At 43.5% G+C, this 24,449-nt stretch overlaps 1 protein-coding gene across 1 annotated transcript in view; it reads right to left on the minus strand.

Moving 5' to 3' along the window:
- Positions 1-266: 266 nt before the first annotated feature.
- notum1a (notum, palmitoleoyl-protein carboxylesterase a) overlaps positions 267-24,449 on the minus strand; it is a 28,044-nt gene continuing 3,861 nt past the window's right edge. The window contains exons 3-11 of the mRNA XM_034190936.1: positions 21,046-21,141; positions 20,602-20,662; positions 20,452-20,510; positions 20,262-20,364; positions 5,081-5,272; positions 4,900-4,997; positions 2,477-2,624; positions 2,345-2,392; positions 267-2,260 (exon numbers count right to left, since the gene is read on the minus strand). Coding sequence (XP_034046827.1) covers positions 1,957-2,260; positions 2,345-2,392; positions 2,477-2,624; positions 4,900-4,997; positions 5,081-5,272; positions 20,262-20,364; positions 20,452-20,510; positions 20,602-20,662; positions 21,046-21,141 — 1,109 coding nt within the window. The 3' untranslated portion in view covers positions 267-1,956. The remainder of the gene's footprint in view (positions 2,261-2,344; positions 2,393-2,476; positions 2,625-4,899; positions 4,998-5,080; positions 5,273-20,261; positions 20,365-20,451; positions 20,511-20,601; positions 20,663-21,045; positions 21,142-24,449) is intronic.

A 24,449-nucleotide genomic window follows, 5' to 3' on the forward strand; every position in this document is an offset into this window, starting at 1 on the left:
CAAACCCAAACACTCTAATACCTCACTCAGGTTCTCAAGTGTTGCAGTCAGGGTATTCACTGAATTCCAAAGATCCAAATATCACAGCATCATCCGCAAAGTCAAGGTCGGTAAATTCTTTCTCTCCAACAAAGGTGCCTAAGCCGCAGGTTAGGTTTGTCATCTCAACACCTGACTACAATAATTAGCAAGGTATAGCAGGTGATATTTGTCATTTTCAGAAACTATATATAGGGTGCCTTAAATCAACATACTCTCTCGACTTTGATGTCTTCTCTGGATTTGGTTGTGCTGTCTTTTTTTTATCATTCTTTCCATTGTCCAACCACTGCTGCAGAGTCAAATCCAGAATATCTTTGTATCTCTTTATAATCCAGTGCTTTTCTTACCTTATCACATGCCCCTGTTGTTACCTTGATAAACATTATTGCATGATGAACAATGTAATCTGACTATAAAATGTTTTGAATAATCTTATATCTGGGGCCTCAAACTCACTTGATCTAGGGGTTACTGTCCAGGTTACCCTGATCCAGAAAAAAAAAAAAAAAAAGATTTATGGAGTGTCTCTTTGTTTTTGCTTGTTTGTTTGACTCCCAGGTTGGTAGTTTGATACCCTTACACTCTATAGTGAGTACACAAAAAGCCATCCACTTTAAAGCATCAAAAAAGGCATTTTGATGTTGTTGGACAATATAAAGTATTGTGCAAAAGTTTTTTAAAGTAGTGAAAGTTTATTAAATGTCTAATATTTAAAACAAATTTGTAGAATGTGTATGTGATTTATTTACTTATTTAGTTGTTGTTGTTGTTGCTGTTAGGGGTGTGTCGATCCAAAATAATGTATTAGTTTCAGTCCAATATTGGGAAAAATTACTTGATCAGTTATCAAAAATTAAAAAGTAAAATCTGGTCCAATCTGGCTTTTATAGTGCACATCTGAGTCTTGTTGTTGATTACATAGGTGAATTTGTAAAAAAAGTCAGCTTGTATTTATAATTTGAGTTATAACTGCCTGTCGTGTCATTGAGCAGCACATTTAAAAAGAAATCAGTGTTTTAAGTTTTTTAATTAAACAAGGTTTGTAATTTGATAATTGGTAATTGTAATGAAATCTAATTTCAATGTATTTTTGCTCATTGATTACAGAATTGAAAAACATCAAACACTGCACTTTTATCAAAACTGCAGAGTGCCTGAAACCGTGCTGTGTATTCAAGCCCTTTATGTTACCTGCAGACATTTTCTAAATCAAATAAGTGGAATAAAACAATTATCCATAACAAATTATTTTTTAAACTGTATTAGTGGTCTATATTTATTTATTTATTTCTGAGCTGAAATTCAAAAGATCAGTAAATTGATTTGAACCTAGTAGTATAGAGAAAAGGCAACTTTAACTTCTCTGTTCCAGTTATATGGTTTGAAAATAGTACAGTATTAGTATTAATAGTAATAGTATTTGAATATATACTGTATATTGTTATATATAATAATATATTGCATTAAAGCATCAAAATTGCCAGCATGGTCCTTTAACTAAATGTAGAAATTTGTGTTTTAACACTGGCTAATCTGTTTTTTTTAATAATAATTTAAACAAAAATGTTATTGACCCTCCTTGAAAGTGAATTACATTCATGAAATTTCTTTTACAAAGCCAAAGATTATTTAAGTGGAGCATGGGGGAGAGTTATGCCTCGTCACTATTGCATATTGGCACCGTGTCACCTTTGGTGAATTACTTTGTGAGTGAAAGCGGTTATAGGATAAAATGTCAGATGGAGGTTTTGGGTAAGCAGGCGTTCGGAGGGTAGCCAGGTGCAGGCTGGGTAGAACGATGAGGTTGTTAATGGGAACGGGTATTTTGGAGGTATTGCCGTGGGAGACTGGCCAGAGAGACCAGCGAGCCCTGATCAGGCTTAGCTTTCAGGTACTGTGTGTGCATGCGTCACTTTAGCTGCCACTGCTGAGCATGCCCAGTAGCTTGCTGGGGTCCATGCCCTGCTGCTGGGCCATCTTCTGCACATCAAAGCCCATGTGCATGAGGAACTGAATGACGTTCATCTCCTGTCCTGTGAACTGGTCTCTGATGGTGGGGCAGGTCGGGTTGCAATGTGGCCATGGGCAGCTGTCAATCAAGTGCACAGGACAGCCTTTGGGTGGAGCCTTGTTATTCCTGTTGTCATGGAGACTGCGGTCCCAGCAATGCAGCGCCCTGGGCAAAGAGGTGCCTTTAACCTGCACGTCGATCCAGTAACTAAAACACACCATAAGAGGGCGCTGTTAACTCACAAAACCAAAGCCTCAAACCTGAAGGGAAGCGGTTACAAGAATTACTCACTTTCTCGTGATGACTTCATGTGATAGGCACGCTGGAGCAAACATAGCTCTGAAATGAAAGAATACGCATATATTCAGTGAAGTAAAACTATGCATTACTTAAATACTTAAACTCTCTAAAATACAGCCTTACGGGACATCTTTCAGTGTGTTCCTCAGCTCAATGCCAAGGTTTTGGATGTAGCGCCACTGGCCTTCCTGCACAGGCTGGCCAGTTAACTGGATGTTGTCAACAGTCAGCTGGGCCTCATCAAACAGCCACTGAACCACAAACACTGGACCTGCTCAGAAGGAATACAGATGGAAATGAAAAATACACAAAACTCTATACATCCTCAAACCATATTCTGATTACCGAAAACCTTGCCAGTCGGCTCAGCAATGAGACACTCAACTGATACTCAGGTGACAGCGGGTATTATCGGCAGAACTAGAATGGTTGGCAGAACCGGAATGATACAATTTACAGAATGATTGACAGGACAGCACCATACTATGTCCCCTACCCTCAAGATATTGATAACCAATCTCAAGATAATGTAATAAAATGTTATCATACAAAGCAGAAAGTCCCCCCGTCATGTTCAAAGCACAAACTTATCTCGTTTCTGTCCCAATTAGCACTAATTGCAGGAATAGCAGATCACCACACTGGATAATTTATCCTAACTAACATGAGATGGCACCACACAAACTCCCGTTCTAACATTCCGCCACTGTTCTGTCAAGAGTTTGGGGCTTCTAATGCTGACCTATAGCTTTATATAGTGGCGAAATAACTTAATTATTTTAGTGGTGAGACCTGATTATCTCACCAATACTTGTTTGGGGTGTAATATAAACAAACACGACCCATTCCGCCAATTACCAGTTGTTCCAGTTCCATTCTGGATATAGTTTGTTGATTAGTAGCTCACCGAATGATGGTCAATTTAATGGCCAAATGAAAAACAATGAAAACCAGGACATAGTCATCACATTCTAAAAAAAAAAAAAAACCCAGACAGCCAGGACAGGATGTGAAAACAGGACATGTCCTGGAAAACAGGATGTTTGGTCACCCTGTCATAACACGACTATATTTTGGGCTTGTATGTAATCTGGATTCAACCCTGAAGATATTACAGGTTTTCTGATATCTTGCTGATAGTTGCCGTACATTCTGCATGGGCTCTTAGGCCCAATGGTACCAGTACATAACCACCAGTACTGAAGGGCCACCAGTCCATTGCAGCTTACTTCACCACCAATCCAATGCCAACACCCTTTTACAGGCCCCCCCCCCCAAAAAACAGTGGATTAAATCATCGCTTTTGCTGCCAATTTTCTTGAGACAAGTCAGGGGATGGAAACATAAACATCTTTAAGTCACTACATGTCCTCAACTTTATTTCCATCAAATCATTAAAAAATACAAACAGTATGGATAATCTGTGTCAAGTTGTCAGTTCTCAAAATTGAGTGACCATGAAAGGAGATTAGCAAGAGACACCACCAAGACACCTTGATGCCTTTGAAGGAGTTATAGGCTGCTGAGGTTCTGGATGGAGAAACTGCGCACAGGGCAGCTTTTGACTGCTGCATCACCAGTTATACAGCTTCAGTGAAGAAGTGGTATATAGAAGGATTTTTGTTAAAAAAGAATGTGAGATTTCAGCTGCAGTTTTCCAGAAGACACTTGGGAAACCGAGCCTATATTTGATCTTTTCCTTCTCTACTCCACTCTAACGTGAATCTATGAATGGAGATGCAACAACAGATGTTGCACCATGCACCATGCACAAGCCTATAACTCATTCAGAATTGTATGGCTGTCTTGGTGGCTTCCCTCACTAATTTTCCTCTCGCATGGTCATTCAATGTTTGTGAACTGCTGAGTTTACACAGATTTACCACACAGTACCAGACTGTATTTCTTAATGGCATTCAGTGACTTGTGTGGTATGTGTGGTATGTTCATCACCTGACTTTTTTCAAGAAAATTGGCTGTAAAAAGGTTTTTTTGGATGTGCTGCAGGCCTTAAATGCAGGAGTGCATGGGAACATCATAGGACCACAACTCGGTAGCCTATGAACAGCCTTCATGGACTAACTGTGAGTCACCCAATGCACAGGATGTGGTTCGACCAATACCAGTCTGCATCAGTGGTGCTGGATGCACAGTACAAGTCAAAAGTTTGGATACACTTTCCCAATTGAATGGGAAAGTGTATCCAAACTTTTGACTGGTAACATATATTCACAAAAGAAATGAAGCTGACTGCACGAAACATGAAATAGAGTTCATACTGTTTGGTAACAAAGAGAAGTAAAATTAAATGTTTTGTTTGTTAGGCCTTTTTTTGTGTTCTTTGCATTGTTCATGTTGCCCCATTGTTTACTGATTTAGGGTTGTAGGTTTAATGTTTTGTCTGAGGACACAGACAGGTTGCGTAATTGGGCGTCAAAGCCAGGTCTTCATACTGGGAGCCCAACTTTCCACTGATGTACCTGCTCACTAGAGTAACCAAACAAATAACATGAGAAAGTACATTTACATCATGCTGAATGACTCACTTTTTATTGTTGGAAATACTCTGTATCCAAAGAAACAGTTCCACTCCTGGCCTTCATGGGTCTGCTTGCACTTCTCCGGCACTATACTGCCCCAGTACCTGATGCAGCAGATACAAAGTGTGTTGTTAATGTCTCATCAGCAGTAGTAAGAATATTATGTCTTTTCGCATGGCTCTCGTACTTGATGCCTCTCTTGATGGTCTCTGTGGGAGCACAACCGACAGTGTCCACACAGTCGGTGCAATGGTACTGTTTGTTGTCTAAGAACCAGCCAGAATCAGATAAGCCTCGCACATGTATCCCAGTGTGGCCCTGTCCCTCCAGCAGCTCTGCCACACGGTCCACATTCAGCAAGACCCCAGTACCACCCGCACTGCAAAGATAGACATAGCAGATTGTTATATAAGGATTGTGTGATTCAACATTTTCTCTCCTGACACAGTATCTGGAGTCAACATACCAATGTATAATGATCTAGCAGCAGTACATTAAAAAACACTTGTATATTCTGCTCTCTGTGTTGAATATTATGATCATTCAAGATAATAAATCTGCAAACTGTACATCAGTGGTCTCAAATGTCTGAGTGTTCAGTAGCTCGGATTAATCTCCCACTGAGACCCCTTGCAGATTCACTGAAGCAAATATGTGGAATATTTGCCACACCAATCCAGAGTAAGCTCGCACATGATGGATTCAGGTGGATCAGTAAATTTCATCCGTTATAATCGAAATCCGTTATATGTATAAAACGGACAAAATCCGTTATACATATAAAACAATCATCAACCTCCAAACCAGCGATATGGTATGTACAATTTCTTCCATGAATTGCAGGGCATTTGAGTATCTTTTTTCTGACTCTGTGTTGTGAAGTTGGTCATATATTTGCAGACTCTTCTGCCAAATGTATTTGATCCATGATTAAAATGTAATCGGCGTGCGCACTGCAAAAACTATTAAAATATGACGGGAGAGGAAGGAGTGAAAACTTAAAAGTGACAAATCACAGCCCTCTGTGGTCTCAGATTTAGCAGGTGTGCAGGTTCCTAGCCATGCAGAGGGTTCTGATCTAAAGCGGTTTGGATCGTCACACCCAGGGATATGTGCGAAACTTAACACCATATTACAGTGCAGGCAACAAGCAGCATTTTGTTAATAATCACCGGCCTTGAATTACATCCTGCCTCGTTTAGTTCCCGTGCCTGAACCCAGTTTGAAGAAATAAACGGCCAGGCTTTTAATCAAGTAAATATGGTACCCACTTTCCTCGAATTGGCAAGTGTCAGTGCTGAACTTAATTTTGTACCTATGTTACTGGGCACGTCCAGACTGCTCTGTCCAGTACATGCGAGAGGTTTTTAATGGAAATACATTACAATGGGGTGGGACATTTTAAACGATGTGAGCGAAAATCTGTTATACTAAATTTATTATATATGGTGTTTATTACATGGAAAACTGTTGTGTGGGCCGCTGAAGAGGAGGTACTGCTGGCCCACCACCACCAGAGGGCGCCCTGCTTGGAGTGCGGGCTCCAAGCACGAAAGGGCGCAAGACCTAGAAGAAGTGACAGCTGTCATTCATCCCCTGCACCAGCTGTCACTCGTTCATCATCATCACCACCATAAAAGCCGGACTGCAACTCCACCTCCTCGCCGAGAAATCGACTACCATTCCTGAGGTAATCCTTCTCTGCAGTATTTGGATTAATCCACGTTTTGATCTCTGTTTGCAGCCGTTTATTCCTGTGGGACAGTTTTGTTGGAGCGGCGTGTTGTGGGAACCGCGACGTCTTCGCCCTCCCACCTCCCTCCAGATAAGTGACTGACAGGAGCTGCTTAAGTGTATGATTGGAGGTGGAGGTGCTCCCTCCCATCAGTGTTGGACTGTGTATTACTGAGTGTGTGGACTCACACTCACACATCCTGTTTTTTGCTCTCTGCCAGCAGTACCAGGGTCGACAGCCGGGGACAGAGGCCACCTGGGGATTCGGGACTTGGCGGCTCCGGTGTTCTTCAGGCCGTTGGTGGTGGAAGCCGTGTGGAGTACGGCTTCTCTCGTCGTCGGGGGGTCTCCTATCTTCGAGCCTGCCACACGTCACCTGGTGCTAATTGACTGTGCATATTTTCTGTATCTTTTCGTTGTGTAGTGTCACAACATTAAATTGTTACCTTTTGGTTTATTCATTGTCCGTTCATTTGCGCCCCCTGTTGTGGGTCCGTGCTACGACACCTTCCCAACAGGATTTCTCGGCCATCGTCATGGATTCCGAGGGGCGTCAACCCGAGTTTGAACGGCCAATGGAAGAGCCAGGAGCGCAGGCGTCAGCGGGAGGCGTGTTGAGTGAGCTGCAGCAGATCTTAACCGCCTTCACAGCTCGGTTAGATTCTGTGACCGAGCAGAGTGTCCTCCTTGATCGGAGGGTGGAGGCTCTCACCGCCAGGGTGGAAGCGCGCGATCAGGGCGCTGCTGCAGCCACTCCTCTGGCTGGTCCTGGGCCTGTATCAGACGTTCCACTGGTCGTTCAACGAACCCCCCCACCGTCCCCTGAAGCATACATAAGCCCTCCGGAACCGTACGGGGGCTGTGTCGAGACGTGCGCGGACTTCCTCATGCAGTGTTCGCTCGTCTTTTCACAGCGCCCTGTCATGTACGCATCAGACGCTAGCCGGGTGGCTTATGTTATTAATTTGCTTCGAGGAGAGGCACGCGCATGGGCTACGGCGCTTTGGGAGCACAATTCATGGCTCCTAACGTCTTATACTGGGTTTGTACGGGAGTTCAAACAAGTGTTTGATCATCCCAACAGAGGCGAGACCGCTTCGAACGTGCTGCTGTCGATGAGACAGGGGTGCCGTAGCGCAGCCGAGTATGCAGTCGACTTCCGCATCGCGGCAGCGAGGTCCGGCTGGAATAACGTTGCGCTCCGCGCCGCCTTTGTAAATGGACTGTCCCCGGTCCTTAAGGAGCACCTACTGGCCAAGGAGGAACCGCGGGATTTTGACGGGCTTGTCGATTTAGTTATACGCTTAGACAACCGTTTAAACGAGCATCGTCGGGAGCAGGCCGGGGGGCGTGACCGGGCACGAGCCGTCCCTCCCCCTTCCGGTTCCGACAAGGTGACGTCGTCCCCACGCTTCACTGCCAGAGAGCTCCGTGTGGCTACAGCTCCCCCTGCTGAGGAGGCTATGGACACGAGCAGGGCCAAATTAAAATCAAATATCAGACAAAGGAGGCTGGCCCGCGGGGAGTGTTTTGTCTGCGGCTCTTGCGAGCACATGCAGAAGGACTGCCCTAAAACGGTCAAACTACAACGCCCGTCCTTAGAAACTGGGCTAAGGGTGGGCCATAACATGCACGCGGGAAAACCCCGCAAATCTGCACGAATCCCAGTAACAATCCTTTGTGGGGATTTAACCCTTCACGCCCCAGCACTGGTAGACACCGGGTCTGAAGGGAATCTGCTGGACAGCAGATGGGTAAAGGAAGTAGGGCTCCCTCTGGTGGCTCTGCCGGCACCATTGCAGGTGCGAGCACTAGATGGCACCCTGCTTCCATTAATCACACATCAGACACAACCAATGACTTTGGTTGTGTCTGGGAATCACAGGGAGGAGATAGTGTTCCAAGTCACACCATCTACCTCCCGAGAGATTTTGGGCTTTCCATGGATGGTGAAGCACAATCCCCGGATTGATTGGCCGTCTGGGGTTGTGACGCAGTGGAGCGAAACCTGCCACCGGGAGTGCTTAGGATCCTCGGTTCCTCCCGGCACTACGGCTAATGAGGAGGTCAAAGTCCCCCCCAATCTATCGGCGGTGCCAAAGGAGTACCATGATCTTGCTGATGTTTTTCAGCAAAGATCTGGCGCTCACTCTTCCCCCGCACCGACCGTATGATTGTGCCATCGATTTGGTCCCGGGCGCTGAGTACCCGTCCAGTAGACTGTACAACCTCTCACGTCCGGAACGCGAATAAATGGAGACCTACATCCGGGACTCCTTAGCTGCCGGGCTGATCCGAAACTCCACCTCCCCGATGGGTGCTGGTTTCGTTTTTGTGGGCAAGAAAGACGGCGGACTCCGTCCATGCATTGATTACAGAGGGCTGAACAAGATCACGGTTCGCAACCGATACCCGTTGCCCCTGTTGGATTCTGTGTTTACGCCCCTGCATGGAGCCCAAATTTTCACTAAATTGGATCTTAGAAATGCGTACCACCTGGTTCGGATCCGGGAGGGAGACGAATGGAAGACGGCGTTTAACACCCCGTTAGGTCACTTGAGTACCTGGTCATGCCGTTCGGCCTCACCAACGCCCCCGCGATGTTCCAAGCTTTGGTAAACGACGTCTTGCGGGACTTCCTGCATCGGTTCGTCTTCGTATATCTGGACGATATACTCATCTTCTCCCCGGACCCTGAGACCCATGTCCAGCATGTACGTCAGGGTCCTACAGCGGTTGTTGGAGAATCGGCTGTTTGTGAAGGGCGAGAAGTGCGAGTTCCACCGCACTTCTTTGTCCTTCCTGGGGTTCATAATCTCCTCCAACTCCGTCGCCCCTGATCCGGCCAAGGTTGCGGCGGTGAGAGATTGGCCCCAACCGATAAGCCGCAGGAAACTACAGCAGTTCCTCGGCTTTGCAAATTTCTATAGGAGGTTCATCAAGGGTTACAGTCAGGTAGTTAGCCCCCTGACTGCCCTGACCTCCACCAAAGTCCCCTTCACCTGGTCGGATCGGTGCGAAGCCGCGTTCCAGGAGTTGAAACGCCGGTTCTCGACTGCACCAGTTCTGGTGCAGCCTGATCCTGATCTCCAGTACGTAGTTGAAGTGGACGCCTCTGACTCAGGGATAGGAGCCGTGCTGTCCCAGAGCGTGGAGGCTGATAAAGTTCTCCATCCTTGTGCCTTTTATTCCCGCAGGTTGACCCCAGCTGAACGGAACTATGACGTTGGTAATCGGGAACTCCTCGCGGTGAAGGAGGCTCTTGAAGAGTGGAGACACCTGCTGGAGGGGGCGTCGTTGCCCTTCACGGTTTTCACGGACCATCGGAACCTGGAGTACATCCGGACCGCCAAGCGGCTGAACCCCAGGCAAGCCCGCTGGTCTCTGTTCTTCAGGCGCTTTGACTTCCAGATCACGTACCGCCCTGGGACCAAGAACCAAAAACCAGATGCATTGTCCCGGGTGCATGAAGAAGAAGCCAAAGCGGAGCTGTCGAACCCCACCGAGACCATCATCCCCGAGTCCACTGTCGTGGCCACCCTCACCTGGGACGTGGAGAAGACCGTCCGGGAGGCCCTGACAAGAAGCCCGGACCCGGGGACTGTCCCCAAGAACAGACTATACGTCCCACCAGAGGCAAGAGCTGCCGTCTTGGACTTCTGTCACGGGTCCAAGCTGTCCTGTCATCCCGGAGTGCGCAGGGCCGTGGCAGTAGTCCAGCAGCGCTTCTGGTGGGCGTCCCTGGAAACCGACGTCCGGGAGTACGTCCAGGCCTGTACCATCTGCGCCAGGGGTAAGGCGGACCACCGGAGGATGACGGGACTCCTCCATCCCCTGCCAGTGCCTCATCGCCCCTGGTCTCACATCGGCCTGGACTTCATCACGGGCCTCCCGCCGTCCCAGGGCAACACCGTGATTCTCACGATAGTGGACCGGTTCTCCAAGGCGGCCCACTTCGTGGCCCTCCCGAAGCTCCCGACGGCCCAGGAGACGGCAGATCTCCTGGTCCACCACGTCATGCGGCTGCATGGGATACCGTCGGACGTCGTCTCGGATCGGGGCCCCCAGTTCTCTTCACAGGTGTGGAAGAGTTTCTGTAAGGAGCTGGGGGCCACCGTAAGTCTCTTGTCCGGGTACCACCCCCAGACCAACGGCCAGGCAGAGCGGGCTAACCAGGAGTTAGAGCAAGCCCTCCGATGTGTCACCTCCGCGCATCCGGCGGCCTGGAGTCACCATCTGGCCTGGATCGAATATGCCCACAACAGCCAAGTTTCGTCTGCTACCGGCCTCCCCCTTTTGAGGCATGTTTGGGGTACCAGCCCCCATTGTTCCCGTTGGTGGAGGGAGAGGTCGGTGTGCCCTCGGTCCAGGCCCACCTCAGGAGGTGCCGCCGGGTGTGGCGGGCCGCCCACTCTGCATTGGTAAAGGCCCGGACGAGGGCTAAGGCCCATGGGGACCGCCGGCGTTCCCCGGCCCCCACATACCAGCCTGGGCAGGAGGTGTGGCTTTCGACCAAGGACATCCCTCTGTGTGTCGACTCCCCTAAATTGAAAGACAGATTCATCGGACCATTTAAGATCCTCAAGATCATCAACCCGGCCGCAGTGAAGCTTCGACTCCCGGCTTCACTGCGGATTCACCCCGTCTTTCATGTTTCCCGTCTCAAGCCACACCACACCTCGCCCCTCTGTACTCCGGGACCAACGCCGCCTCCTGCCCGGCTCATCGACGGGGAGCCTGCCTGGACAGTCCGCAGGCTCCTGGACGTCCGTCGTAAGGGCCGGGGTTTCCAATATCTGGTGGACTGGGAGGGGTATGGACCTGAGGAACGCTCCTGGGTGAAGAGGAGCTTCATCCTGGACCCGGCCCTCCTGGCCGAATTCTACGCACGGCATCCGGACAAGCCTGGGCGGACGCCAGGAGGCGCCCGTTGAGGGGGGGGGTCCTGTTGTGTGGGCCGCTGAAGAGGAGGTACTGCTGGCCCACCACCACCAGAGGGCGCCCTGCTTGGAGTGCGGGCTCCAAGCACGAAAGGGCGCCAGACCTAGAAGAAGTGACAGCTGTCATTCATCCCCTGCACCAGCTGTCACTCGTTCATCATCATCACCACCATAAAAGCCGGACTGCAACTCCACCTCCTCGCCGAGAAATCGACTACCATTCCTGAGGTAATCCTTCTCTGCAGTATTTGGATTAATCCACGTTTTGATCTCTGTTTGCAGCCGTTTATTCCTGTGGGACAGTTTTGTTGGAGCGGCGTGTTGTGGGAACCGCGACGTCTTCGCCTCCCACTCCCTCCAGATAAGTGACTGACAGGAGCTGCTTAAGTGTATGATTGGAGGTGGAGGTGCTCCCTCCCATCAGTGTTGGACTGTGTATTACTGAGTGTGCGGACTCACACTCACACATCCTGTTTTTTGCTCTCTGCCAGCAGTACCAGGGTCGACAGCCGGGGACAGAGGCCACCTGGGGATTCGGGACTTGGCGGCTCCGGTGTTCTTCAGGCCGTTGGTGGTGGAAGCCGTGTGGAGTACGGCTTCTCTCTCGTCGGGGGGGTCTCTTATCTTCGAGCCTGCCACACGTCACCTGGTGCTAATTGACTGTGCATATTTTCTGTATCTTTTCGTTGTGTAGTGTCACAACATTAAATTGTTACCTTTTGGTTTATTCATTGTCCGTTCATTTGCGCCCCCTGTTGTGGGTCCGTGCTACAACACCTTCCCAACAGAAAACCACACAAAAGCATTAGGATGTTTGCATTTGTCCAGTGAGTACGAATATCCGGTCCATGCGATGACAGTTTAGGTGAGTTTTACCGTAGTTCCAAAGTTGTAATGTTAGCCTTGAAGTTGGAAATGCATGTTGTCCTGCATTCATAGTCAAGGCAGTGTCCATCATATTACTTAAGTACAGTGGTTCGTAACCCTGGTCCTCAGGGACCCCTAACCAACACATTTTTCCATGTATCCCTGCTCTGCCAAAAGGTGTTTGGCTCATTGATTGACTGAGCACTCCTGAAGGAGCTAATTGGCTTCTGGCACAGCAAGGAGAGATGAAAACTATGTAGCTTAGGAGGTCCCTGAGGACCAGATTTGGCAAATTATACCCTTACAAGCAAAGGTTTGGGGGTGTACAGGAACCATCCTGTCCATCCACTCATCTGTCCATGATTCCTGTAAATGCAACTCCACATAAATGATGTATTTCAGTGGGACTTGACACACTAGTAGCACACCATGTGAACTTTACCATGAAGGAAAATAATTCTGGTCTGACATCTTCAAGGACAGATGGCTGGACTTGACTTATTGTACTTGCTGTTTTAATAGTTGTATATCTTATATGTAAGAGGCAACTGTTTGTATCGCTGTATCTTTGTATGTCCATTAAAAACTATGACATGGTCCATCACCGTCCAACAAAAGGTGAATCATCATAACATTATCATTATTTTATCATCCAGAACATGTGGAATACATTGATTATGTACATTAGTTGAGAATAATTTAATAATTTACATAAAAATACTGAATTCATATACTTGCGTAGATGATGGTCTCTACTTTTGCATGAAGTAAATGGTCCCTGGTGGTGATTGCATGAATAAATGCATGTACATTACTTCACACAATCACCACCAGGGGGCATTTTAAGGATGTAGAATGTACATCTACTCTACCCATAGGGTTTCACACTGCATGAGGTTGCAAAATGTTATATACCTTTTTCAAAATCTGTGAATCATTCATTAGGTTTTCAGTGTCAAGTAGCTCCTTATATCATCTGTTGCCTCTAAGCACTGGATACCACTTGTTTATTGGCAATGTTATATATTAACTTAAGCTTTCCCTTTTTTAAAAAATATTTTGTGAAGAAGATGTGGTATACCTTGATTATGTACATTCATTCCAGTAATCAGCATGTGTAAATGTGAAAGTACAAGAAAAAAAAATCTGTATTCATCATAAAAGTCAGGCATCAGTTCCTGATAAATCCCACATGTTTTAAATCACCATGCTTATGCACCTTCATGGTCATTTCCATCAAGAAAAGTCCTCATTTAATTATATGGTCACAGATATGAGTAGTTGCTTTTGTTTCTCATCAGAACAATTGTGGAAAGCGAAGAAAATCAATTTTTGTGAAACAGAGATCGAGGTGCTTGCGTGTTCGCAGGACTGAGACAAAATAAATAAATAAATAAACTAAAGCATTGCGCTCATAAAGTGCAAACCTACAATAACACTAGTTTCCAATTCCTCAAATGTTTACTTTTGAAAAATTTTTCAAGGTCAAACTCCTGTAGAAGTGTTTTCATAAGCCGAATTAAATGTGATCAAATGTCAGGAGTATGTATTTAGTTCATGCACTTGAAACAAAGTTTTTTGTGGTGTTGGCAGGTGTTTTTCTACTTTTTCAGTTTCTGAATTCTTTTTTAGATAATTTTCACAGAACATTGGTTATCTCTGATATGCACAATTTGTCATTGCTTTTTGGCACTTGGTTTCCAACTGATAACTAGAAGACAGACAAACAGGCATAAAACTGGAACCTCCATCCAATTTTTGGTCATGTAGGTAAATCCATAACAGAAAAATGATTGTGATTGAGGCACTTTTGATTGAGATATAATGCAAAATGTACATCAAATGGACTTTTCAATATTCAAATATTCACAAAAACTACAGTCCAGATCAGATCCGTGCCTCACTTTCAAATATGTGAGTGATTGTGACATGTTTGATTCAGATATAATGTAAAAAAAAAAAAAAAACATTAAATGGGTTTTCAATGATAAATTTAAATGGCCACAAATTATGTAATCTGGATCAGACCCGGCTCAAACTTTGTCAGTCAATAAAAGTTCCCATCCTTCATAACACTCTCAAACATGAAAGAAATTTGATCTTTTTTGACAGAGTTATGAATTTTTGAAAATTCGTTCAATGTTAATGTCCAATTTTCCAAGCTTTTTCCTGACTTTGACCTTTGACCTATGACTTTGGAAATCGAATCTGTTCTTGCCTATCAAGATATGAATAATTAGTAAAACAATTTCATGATGATATATGAAAAATTGTGGGCTCTAGGCTGTTCACAATCACACAGACAAACAAACAAACAGGTACGAAAACATTACCTCCTGCAACTTTGTTGGTGGAGGTAATAAAATAAATATACCAGTAGGTGATGCCAGCCCATCCAACAGTAGTTTCGAACTCTGCCATTCCTAATGACCATTCACTCATGGTGTCATTTTGTTTTTTAAATTAGACATTAAAATCAGTTGTGGACATAACTTTAATAAGCTTTTAAAACATTTAACACACTCAGCAAAACAATTAGCATACAACCTTCCAATTATCAGAATAAGTAGACAACTATTTATCATTACAGTTGTCCCTGAATCCTTTGTGCTTCTGTAATGTCACAGCGATCCTGTCTCTATTCAGATCAAAACTTATCTCTGTGAAATTTGAGCAGTCAAAATGATGTGGGCCCATTTTTAATATGACATTTCATCAGGGCAACTCTTTGATTCCTTGAAGTAACAGGCAGCAATTGAGGCAATTGTTGAAGGTAAAAATAAAAGTCTATATTTTTTATTTAAATGGTGAGGTCAAAAGCTGCTATTTAGGTCACACGAATGTCTTTTGTAGATTTTGACATTAATGATTACACGTCTGTTTCTACCACTACATAATAACTAAGGGCATACTTATTAAGTCGAGGAAATGTAGAACGTATGTGGCTGAGGTTCCATGTTCTGCTTTGTAGCTGCAGTTCCCCTGCTCTACCACTAGATGTGGTGCATACACATGGTCAGAGCTGCTTATATATTTACACAAGTGCAAGTTGGTAAAATCCATAATTTCCATAGAACTTTCTGATGCATTGTTAAGGACAAATCTGTGTGTAGGAATGGTTGATAACTGTGGTCCCAGGACTCTCAAGGCAAAGCAATCACAAATGTCTATGAAATGTCACACCTAGGCATCGGCCAAGTACACTACTAGTGCATTATACTCGTATTTGTCAGTTACATACCAGTGGAGCTCTTCAATACAGAATACATATATTTCATCACAAAATATTTACTACCACCAATATATAACACATACAAGCAGCTACTATTGCTGATCTCCAGTTGGTTTACCATCAAATTTGAACTACGTATATATCTGAGGATTTCAAAGAGCAGAAGATGGATTGCTGTAATATCCTGTGTATCAGCACACATCTTTTTGATTTTCAAGTACAGAAGAAAAAATATTACACAGCCTCAAATTGCTGATGCATGAGCTACAAGTATAAACAACTAGCTTTCTGACTTACAGTGACTTGCAAAAGTATTCAGCCCCTTGGTATTTCATGCATTTTAATTTGTTTATGGCATTTCAAATGCAAAAAGTAAATCAGGCTTCTCAATATAAAAATTTCTAAAATTATCTTCCTTAGAATCAAACTGAACGTAAATTTCTCCAACTTGATATAAATTAATTAAAAATATAAAAGGCAAGATGATGGGTTGCATAAGTAATCAGCCCCTTTGGTATAACACCTGTAAATGATCAGTTTAATTGCCAGTTTTCTTCAGACAAGTCAGGGGATGGATACATGAACATTTCCAAGTCACTGAATATGTCTTGAACTTTATTTACATCACTTATGAAAAAATACAAACACTATGGCACTCTATGGTAAATCTGTGTGGAGGAGACAGTTCACAAAAACTGAGTGACTGTGCAAGAAGGAGAAGAGTGAGGAAAGCCACCAAGACACCCAGACAACCCAGAAGAAGTTACAGGCTTCTGTGGCTGTGATTGGAGAAATTGTGAATAGTGCATATTTTGCATTTTGTATCCCCAGTTATACAGCGTCATGAAGTGGGATTTTATTTCACCAAAACATCAAATCTAGGCTTACATACAGTAGTGTTCAGAATAATAGTAGTGCTATGTGACTAAAAAGATTAATGCAGGTTTTGAGTATATTTCTTATTGTTACATGGGAAACAAGGTACCAGTAGATTCAGTAGATTCTCACAAATCCAACAAGACCAAGCATTCATGATATTCACACTCTTAAGGCTATGAAATTGGGCTATTAGTAAAAAAAAAGAAGTAGAAAAGGGGGTGTTCAGAGTAACAACAGTGTGGCATTCAGACAGTGAGTTTGTCAATTTTGTGGAACAAACAGGTGTGAATCAGGTGTCCCCTATTTAATGATGAAGCCAGCACCTGTTGAACATGCTTTTCTCTTTGAAAGCCTGAGGAAAATGGGACATTCAAGACATTGTTCAGAAGAACAGAGTAGTTTGATTAAAAAGTTGATTGGAGAGGGGAAAACTTATACTCAGGTGCAAAAATTATAGGCTGTTCATCTACAATGATCTCCAATGCTTTAAAATGGACAAAAAACAGACGCGTGGAAGAAAACGGAAAACAACCATCAAAATGGATAGAAGAATAACCAGAATGGCAAAGGCTCACCCATTGATCAGCTCCAGGATGATCAAAGACAGTCTGGAGTTACCTGTAAGTGCTGTGACAGTTAGAAGACACCTGTGTGAAGCTAATTTATTTGCAAGAATCCCCTGCAAAGTCCCTCTGTTAAATAAAAGACATGTGCAGAAGAGGTTACAATTTGCCAAAGAACACATCAACTGGCCTAAAGAGAAATGGAGGAATATTTTGTGGACTGATGAGAGTAAAATTGTTCTTTTTGGGTCCAAGGGCTGCAGACAGTTTGTGAGATGACCCCCAAACTCTGAATTCAAGCCACAGTTCACAGTGAAGACAGTGAAGCATGGTGGTGCAAGCATCATGATATGGGCATGTTTCTCCTACTATGGTGTTGGGCCTATATATCGTATACCAGGTATCATGGATCAGTTGGGATATGTCAGAATACTTGAAGAGGTCATATTGCCTTATGCTGAAGAGGACGTGCCCTTGAAATGGGTGTTTCAACAAGACAATGACCCCAAGCACACTAGTAAACAAACAAAAAAATCTTGGTTCCAAACCAACAAAATTAATGCCTCGCAGATGTGAACAAATCATAAAAAACTGTGGTTATACAACTAAATACTAGTTTAGTGATTCACAGGATTGCTAAAAAAGCAGTTTGAACATAATAGTTTTGAGTTTGTAGCATCAACAGCAGATGCTACTATTATTGTGAACACCCACTTTACTACTTTTTTTTTTACTAATAGCCCAATTTCATGGCCTTAAGAGTGTGCATATCATGAATGCTTGGTCTTGTTGGATTTGTGAGAATCTACTGAATCTACTGGTACCTTGTTTCCCATGTAACAATAAGAAATATACTCAAAACCTGGATTAATCTTTTTAGTCACATAGCACTACTATTATTCTGAACACTACTGTATCAGATGTACCTTCTGGCAAATTGTAGCTGAAGTTACAGGTCTTTTTAATAAAACCCTCCTCTGTCCCACTTTATATTGAGAAGCCCAATTTACTTTTTGTATATGAAATGCAATAAACAAATTAAAATGCATGAAATACCAAGGGGCTGAATACTTTTGCAAGCCACTGTATCTTGACCCTGGACCACTTGTTTCAGAACCTTATGGTGGTGGCCAAGTGGTTAGTGCCCTTGGTTTCAGCGTTCAAAATGTTTGAAAAAACTCCACCCAAGTCACATTTCTCCATGTAATGTGGCATCCGGCATAAAACTTGTGCCAAATCAATATGCAGATCCACCCTGGATCTGCTGTGGTGACCCCGAGTGGAAAAAACAAGGAGCAGTTAAAGGGATTTACTTTATTATCTACCCTTCAAGAACAATGAAAAGTCTATTTTCAGAAAGACGAGCTGTAACTTCATAGGTGTGATACACCAATAGCTGCATCAGTCAAGCTCTTGCAGATGACACTGCCCTCACTGGGCTCTCTGGAGGTGGACCATCTGGTGTCCTGGCATGACAAAAACAACTTTGAACTTCTCTAGTGTAGATAGAAGCCATGCCCAACCCCTGTCACCCTGGGTAACACCACAGTTGAGACAACAGGGTCCTTCCACTTTATGTATTCCATCATCATCACCTAAGACCTCAAATGGAACTTGAATGGTGAAGTATTTGACATCCTGATTCCAAAAATGAGGAAATTGCACCAAAATGTCCACAACAGCAGTCTAAAATTGTGTTGCATAGTATATCCATTAAGTTAGTGCTGCTTACTAGCAATATTAAATGCAGCCCCATGACATGGGAGCTACTGGGCATGCTCACAATGGAACTCTGTGCAGTCTGTGCTGTGATTATAATAACATGTTACTACATGCCTTTCATAGGATTATGGATGTAAAAGCCAAAGCCATCTGTAAAAATTAAACTAAAGGACGCATATTACCCTATCTGCACAGATTACATCTGATTATTCACTTTTGTGGATCACAATGTGTCCCACCATTACGATTATTTTGAACATGTTCAAAATCTTCATGATACGTGCTACAATCAACTTTTATTGCAGATTACAAATGTTTTCATCCCCTAATTGGGTATCCAATTGTTTCTTGAGCTACAGAAGTGAACAATCAATCTTCCCAAATGCAGTTGGCCTCATCTGTAACACCTGGGATGCTCATGATTACTGACTGTGATCCTGACCCTTCCAACAATCATACACAGCCATTCTTATAACACCTTTCATACCTCTACTGGTCACTCCATTATTACATGCTGGGCGGACGTAATAAAAATCACCTGCGTTTATGTGTCTGTCTGTCTGTCTTTTAGCAGAATTACATCAAAACTACTACACAGATTTTGACAAACTTTTCAACACAGATACATATTAGGCCATGGAAGACTCCATTAAATTTTGGAGGTGATCTGGATCCGGATCCGGAGTCTGGATCAAGTTTCATTTTATATAGTCTTTGAAGGATTACGTCAAAACTTCTTCACGGATTCTCACCAAATTTTCACCATGGATACATATTAGGCCATGGAAGACTCCATTAAATTTTGGAGATGATTCGGATCCGGATCCGAATCTAGATTCTGGATCAAGTTTTCACTTTATATACACTTTGAAGGATTATGTCATAACTAATTCACAGATTTTGATGAAATTTTCAGTACAGATACACATTAGCCCATGGAAGACTCCATTAAATTTTGGAGGTGATTTGGATCCAGATCCGGATTCTGGATCAAGTTTCATTTTATATAGTCTTTGAAGGATTACATCAAAACTACTTCTCAGATTCTCACCAAATTTTCATGACGGATACATATTAGGCTATGAAAGATTCCATTAAATTTGGGAAGTGATCAAGATCTGAATCCAGATTTTACATCAATATTTCACTTTACATATGCTTTGAAGGATTACATCAAAACTATTTCAGATTCTCACCAAATTCACCACTGATAGATATTAGGGCATGGAAGACGCCATTAAATTTTGGAGGTGATCCGGATCTGGATTGGCGGACGTTAGAAATCTCTGATTGCTTTTATTTTTTGGGGATTTTCTTTTATTGTTATGAGAACCTACTTGGCAATAAATTGGACTCTGAGATACAGATACAACATGACATGGAAGTGTCCTATTTTAGTAAATCTGAAAACTAAAAGAATACAAAGTATACCTGCTTCCAGCGAGCAGGAGAACTTTGGCATTTTCCAGACCTTTGTCGAGCAGATTCTTCACAACTTCCTCAATAATCAACGAGCCCATGAAGGCATAGCCACCTGGCAGCAAAACAAAAACATTTTTCAGATTTTACAAGAACATAATGTTTGAGGAAGAATGCTTGTGATGATTCAGTAATGGCCTACTTTGCTCTGTTTTGGCTGCGGTGCCGCTCCACACATCGCTGGAACAGTATGGGACGAACCTGCACGAGCAACACAAAGCCACAGGTTGTTAAAGCTGCCAGCTGTGATGAAAGATGAAATACAAACACGCACGGAGAGAAGTCAACATACACCATGTTGGCATTCCACCAGTGAGGGTTTTCCTCAGGCAGTGGAGACAGGATCCCCGTGCCTGCACAGACAGATCAACGTGTATCATTAGCCGTCCTGGCACTCCCACACACGTCCCCTTCCTCATCATCATTACCACATGGATTACAGTTATTACACCTCAATGAAAGAGGGAGGCGTCTCTGTTCTGACAGCAGCGGGGCGCCAGGTAGCCCTATGCTGCAGCAACATTATGAATGGGTGTCGGGTTCAAAAATACTGCCGATAAGCACAAATCCAGCTGATCCCTTTCATTACCAAGGCTTTTATGGTGGGCTCTCCATACTTTATTCACCATCTAAGGGGTCAGGATTTGCTACCCCACCCGGGGTAGCAACACTACTAATGGGAGTGCCATAAAATATAAGGACCTCTACCGACTAGCTGTCTCCATCTGAGACTGACCTGTTTTGGTCTGGGGCCACTGGGATGAGCTCATCAATCTTCTCATGGTCTCATAGCGGCTGTCACAGTTCTGTTTGTTGAAGCAGTACCAACCGCCTGGACACAGACACAATACACAATAATTTCTTTATGCAAATGCACTGTTTAAAAAAGGTGTGGAAAAACTGTGCTGTTTTGCCACTACTTAGTTTTGTTATCAGTAATAGTGATTGGTTAAAAAAAAACATTTGAAGAGGCTGCTGGTTGTACCTGGAACAGTCTTCCAAAAGATCTCTAACTAAATTAATTGGATTTTTACCCGAGGCCATCAAATATGGACTTTGGGTATTGCAAAGACTTTGCATCCGTCCATCCATATGTCTGTGCTCAGCATACTGCCAGAGTCTTCAAATTCACAGAGAACAGTCTTGGGACACAGACCTTGGACAGGTTCAAAGATGGCTAACCTTGACCTATTTTAAGAGGATAAAAAGTCACATTCTATTCCTTATTTTTTATGGTATGATCTTGCAGACGTTAACGTGTTGATATCACTTCCTGGTGTCACGAGCTGCTAACTTTGCTTTGTTTTTGGCTAAATATAACACCTTTCTCATATATTATGTAAAAGCTAGCAAGAAATAAATACTTCTAAAACTGGAAATGCTGTTTTTGTAACCTGATAACACCTCTGGAGTGATTTACAAGACATGTAGAAGACATTAGCGTGGTGATGTCACTTTCTGGTCTAGCTAGCTGCTAACTGCTTCATATGTGTGTAAATTTAACCTCTTTGTCATATATTATGTAAAAGCTAGCAAGAAATAAACACTTCTAAAACTGCAAATGTTGTTTTTGTAACCTGAGACGACCTCTGGAGTGATTTATAAGACAGGACCTTAATAATTAATGTAAACAACAATAAAACCATAATTAATTTTATATGATACCAATTAAACAACTGCAAATACGGCCAAGGATATTTGAGCATTGCGTTACTTTTTATGCTAATGTTGGAAGTCAGCAAGGTGTCTGATGTATGACAATGAATAAATCCATAAAGCAATCATATTGTCTAAAATAAATTTATGTTGACTACTTAAGTTAGGTTTTGAGGTTTTTGACCTGATGCGCTAACTGGTCAATGGTGCTACCCTTGATCCTGCTTTGCCCCATTTCCAAACATTGCTAGCAGTAGCCATGTTATTAACTCATCTACATTAACTGTATTTATTTTGGAGTTTCTAGCTTTTTCCCCCCCAGAAATGTATTTTGTTCCCATTAGCCTTTCCAGTCAGCATGCACATCGCACTTTTCTGCAGAAGACTATTGGAACACATGCATATTACCTGAAGAGATGTATACAAAGCACAGTTTTCACCGTCATGTGAACATGCCACTACATTATATAACTTGCATTCATGTTCAACATCCTGAAAGTCCTACATTTTTATGATTGTGCACACAGAAACTCCATTGCAAAAGTAAAAATACAGAAAGAAATTGAGTTGTGAAATGGCTCATTTTAGCTTTCTGTGATGTGCATCACAGAAATCCATATTCCTGTTTGCTGCATGGGTCATGCACAGTGAGTTTGCCTGTGATCTGTGGGACATGTCCACACCATTTTTTGGGGAAAAAAAACATGGAGAGAGGGTGTGGTGAGCAACACCTCCTTTCCATTTAAAGCAACGGGCACGGTCATAAGTTGTTTTAAGGATGCATCTCTTCAGTGCCTTTGGGATATTTTCACTTTAATGCCTGTTTTATAACCTATAACATTCCATATTAAACCTGTTTTATATAAAAGGAAAAAACCCACAAAATCTCCCAGATTAAGGTCTTATATGTTCTAGAAAAAAAAGAAAAAATGTTCAAAGAAACAACTCAAACTTATAAGGAAAAACCCACCAATCTCTGATATTCTAAAGTCAGACATTTATCAGAAAAACACATGAAAAATACTTCAAGATTGAATTCACATGTTTCTGAGAAAAACATTGCATTTTTGTTCTTTTTTGTTTGGTTGGTTCTGTGTGTCTTTGTGTGTCAAGAAAGCCCATCAGTTCATTTTGTACCCTCGTCACACCGGTGTTTGCATTTGTTGTGCCAGCAGTGAATGATCTAATAAAGTTAAGCTTTGCAATCTGATTTAGCAATAATGAAAGACTTATTTGAATCCCTCAAATAATCATCGTGTTATCATTAACGTCTGGATTTGAAGAGACATTGCTGGGAATTGGGCCTATTCACAAGAACCCAACATACTGGTATTGATTTACAGTACTGAAAGTGAAGCATTGTAGTTGCTTGACCCCTCAAAAAAACAAAACAAAACACAACAAACAAACAACAACAAACCCCCCCACTTTTTTCAGTTTTTAATCATAAAATTGTGACTTGAATCTCAGAGAATTTGCGATTTTCTCTCTCTCTCACATTTATGACTTTAGAATTACAGAGAATATTCACGTTTCTTCTCCTTAAGTTTAGGGTTAGGGTTTGTGATTTGTTTCTCATAAATTGACATCTTTAACCGCAGAAATTCTAAGGGTTTTATTTCCCCTCAGTATATTATGTTGTGTGGGCCGCTGAAGAGGAGGTACTGCTGGCCCACCACCACCAGAGGGCGCCCTGCTTGGAGTGCGGGCTCCAAGCACGAGAGGGCGCCAGACCCAGAAGAAGTGACAGCTGTCACTCATCCTCTGCACCAGCTGTCACTCGTTATCATCACTACCATAAAAGCCGGACTGCAACTCCACCTTCCCGCCGAGAAATCGACTACCAGTACCAAGGTACACTTCTCTGCTATGATTATTGCGAATAATAATCTGATCTGTTTTGCAGCTGTTTTCCTGTTGGTATTCCTTATCTGGGATTTTTGGCGTTTGGTGTGACTGCGACGGCTTCGCCTCACACCCCAAAACCGATAAGTGGTTGACCAGGAGCTGCACGAGTGTGTGTGATTTGGAGGTGGAGGTGCTCCCTCCCAACTGTGTTTGGACTGTAAATTACTGAGTGTGCGGACTCACACTCATACATCATCTTTCTGTTTTCTGCCAGCAGTACCAGGGTCGACAGCCGAAGACAGAGGCCACCTGGGGACTCGGGACTTGGCGGCTCCGGTGTTCTTCAGACCGTTGGTGGTGGAGGCCGTGTGGGACGCGGCTTCTCTCTCGTCGGGCGTCTTCTATCTTCGAGCCTGCCCACACGTCACCTGGTGTTTATTGACTGTGAGAATTACGACACATTTAGTTGTGTATTATCACAACATTAAATTGTTACCTTTTGGCTTACTCATAGTCCGTTCATTTGCGCCCCCTGTTGTGGGTCCGTGCTACGACACCTTCCCAACATATTACCCGTTACTGGCCCCCAATAAAATAAATAAATAAATAATCAACAAAGGCCCAAATAGACATTAC

The sequence above is a fragment of the Thalassophryne amazonica genome, chromosome 16 (assembly GCF_902500255.1).
Source record: "Thalassophryne amazonica chromosome 16, fThaAma1.1, whole genome shotgun sequence".
NCBI lineage: Eukaryota > Metazoa > Chordata > Actinopteri > Batrachoidiformes > Batrachoididae > Thalassophryne > Thalassophryne amazonica.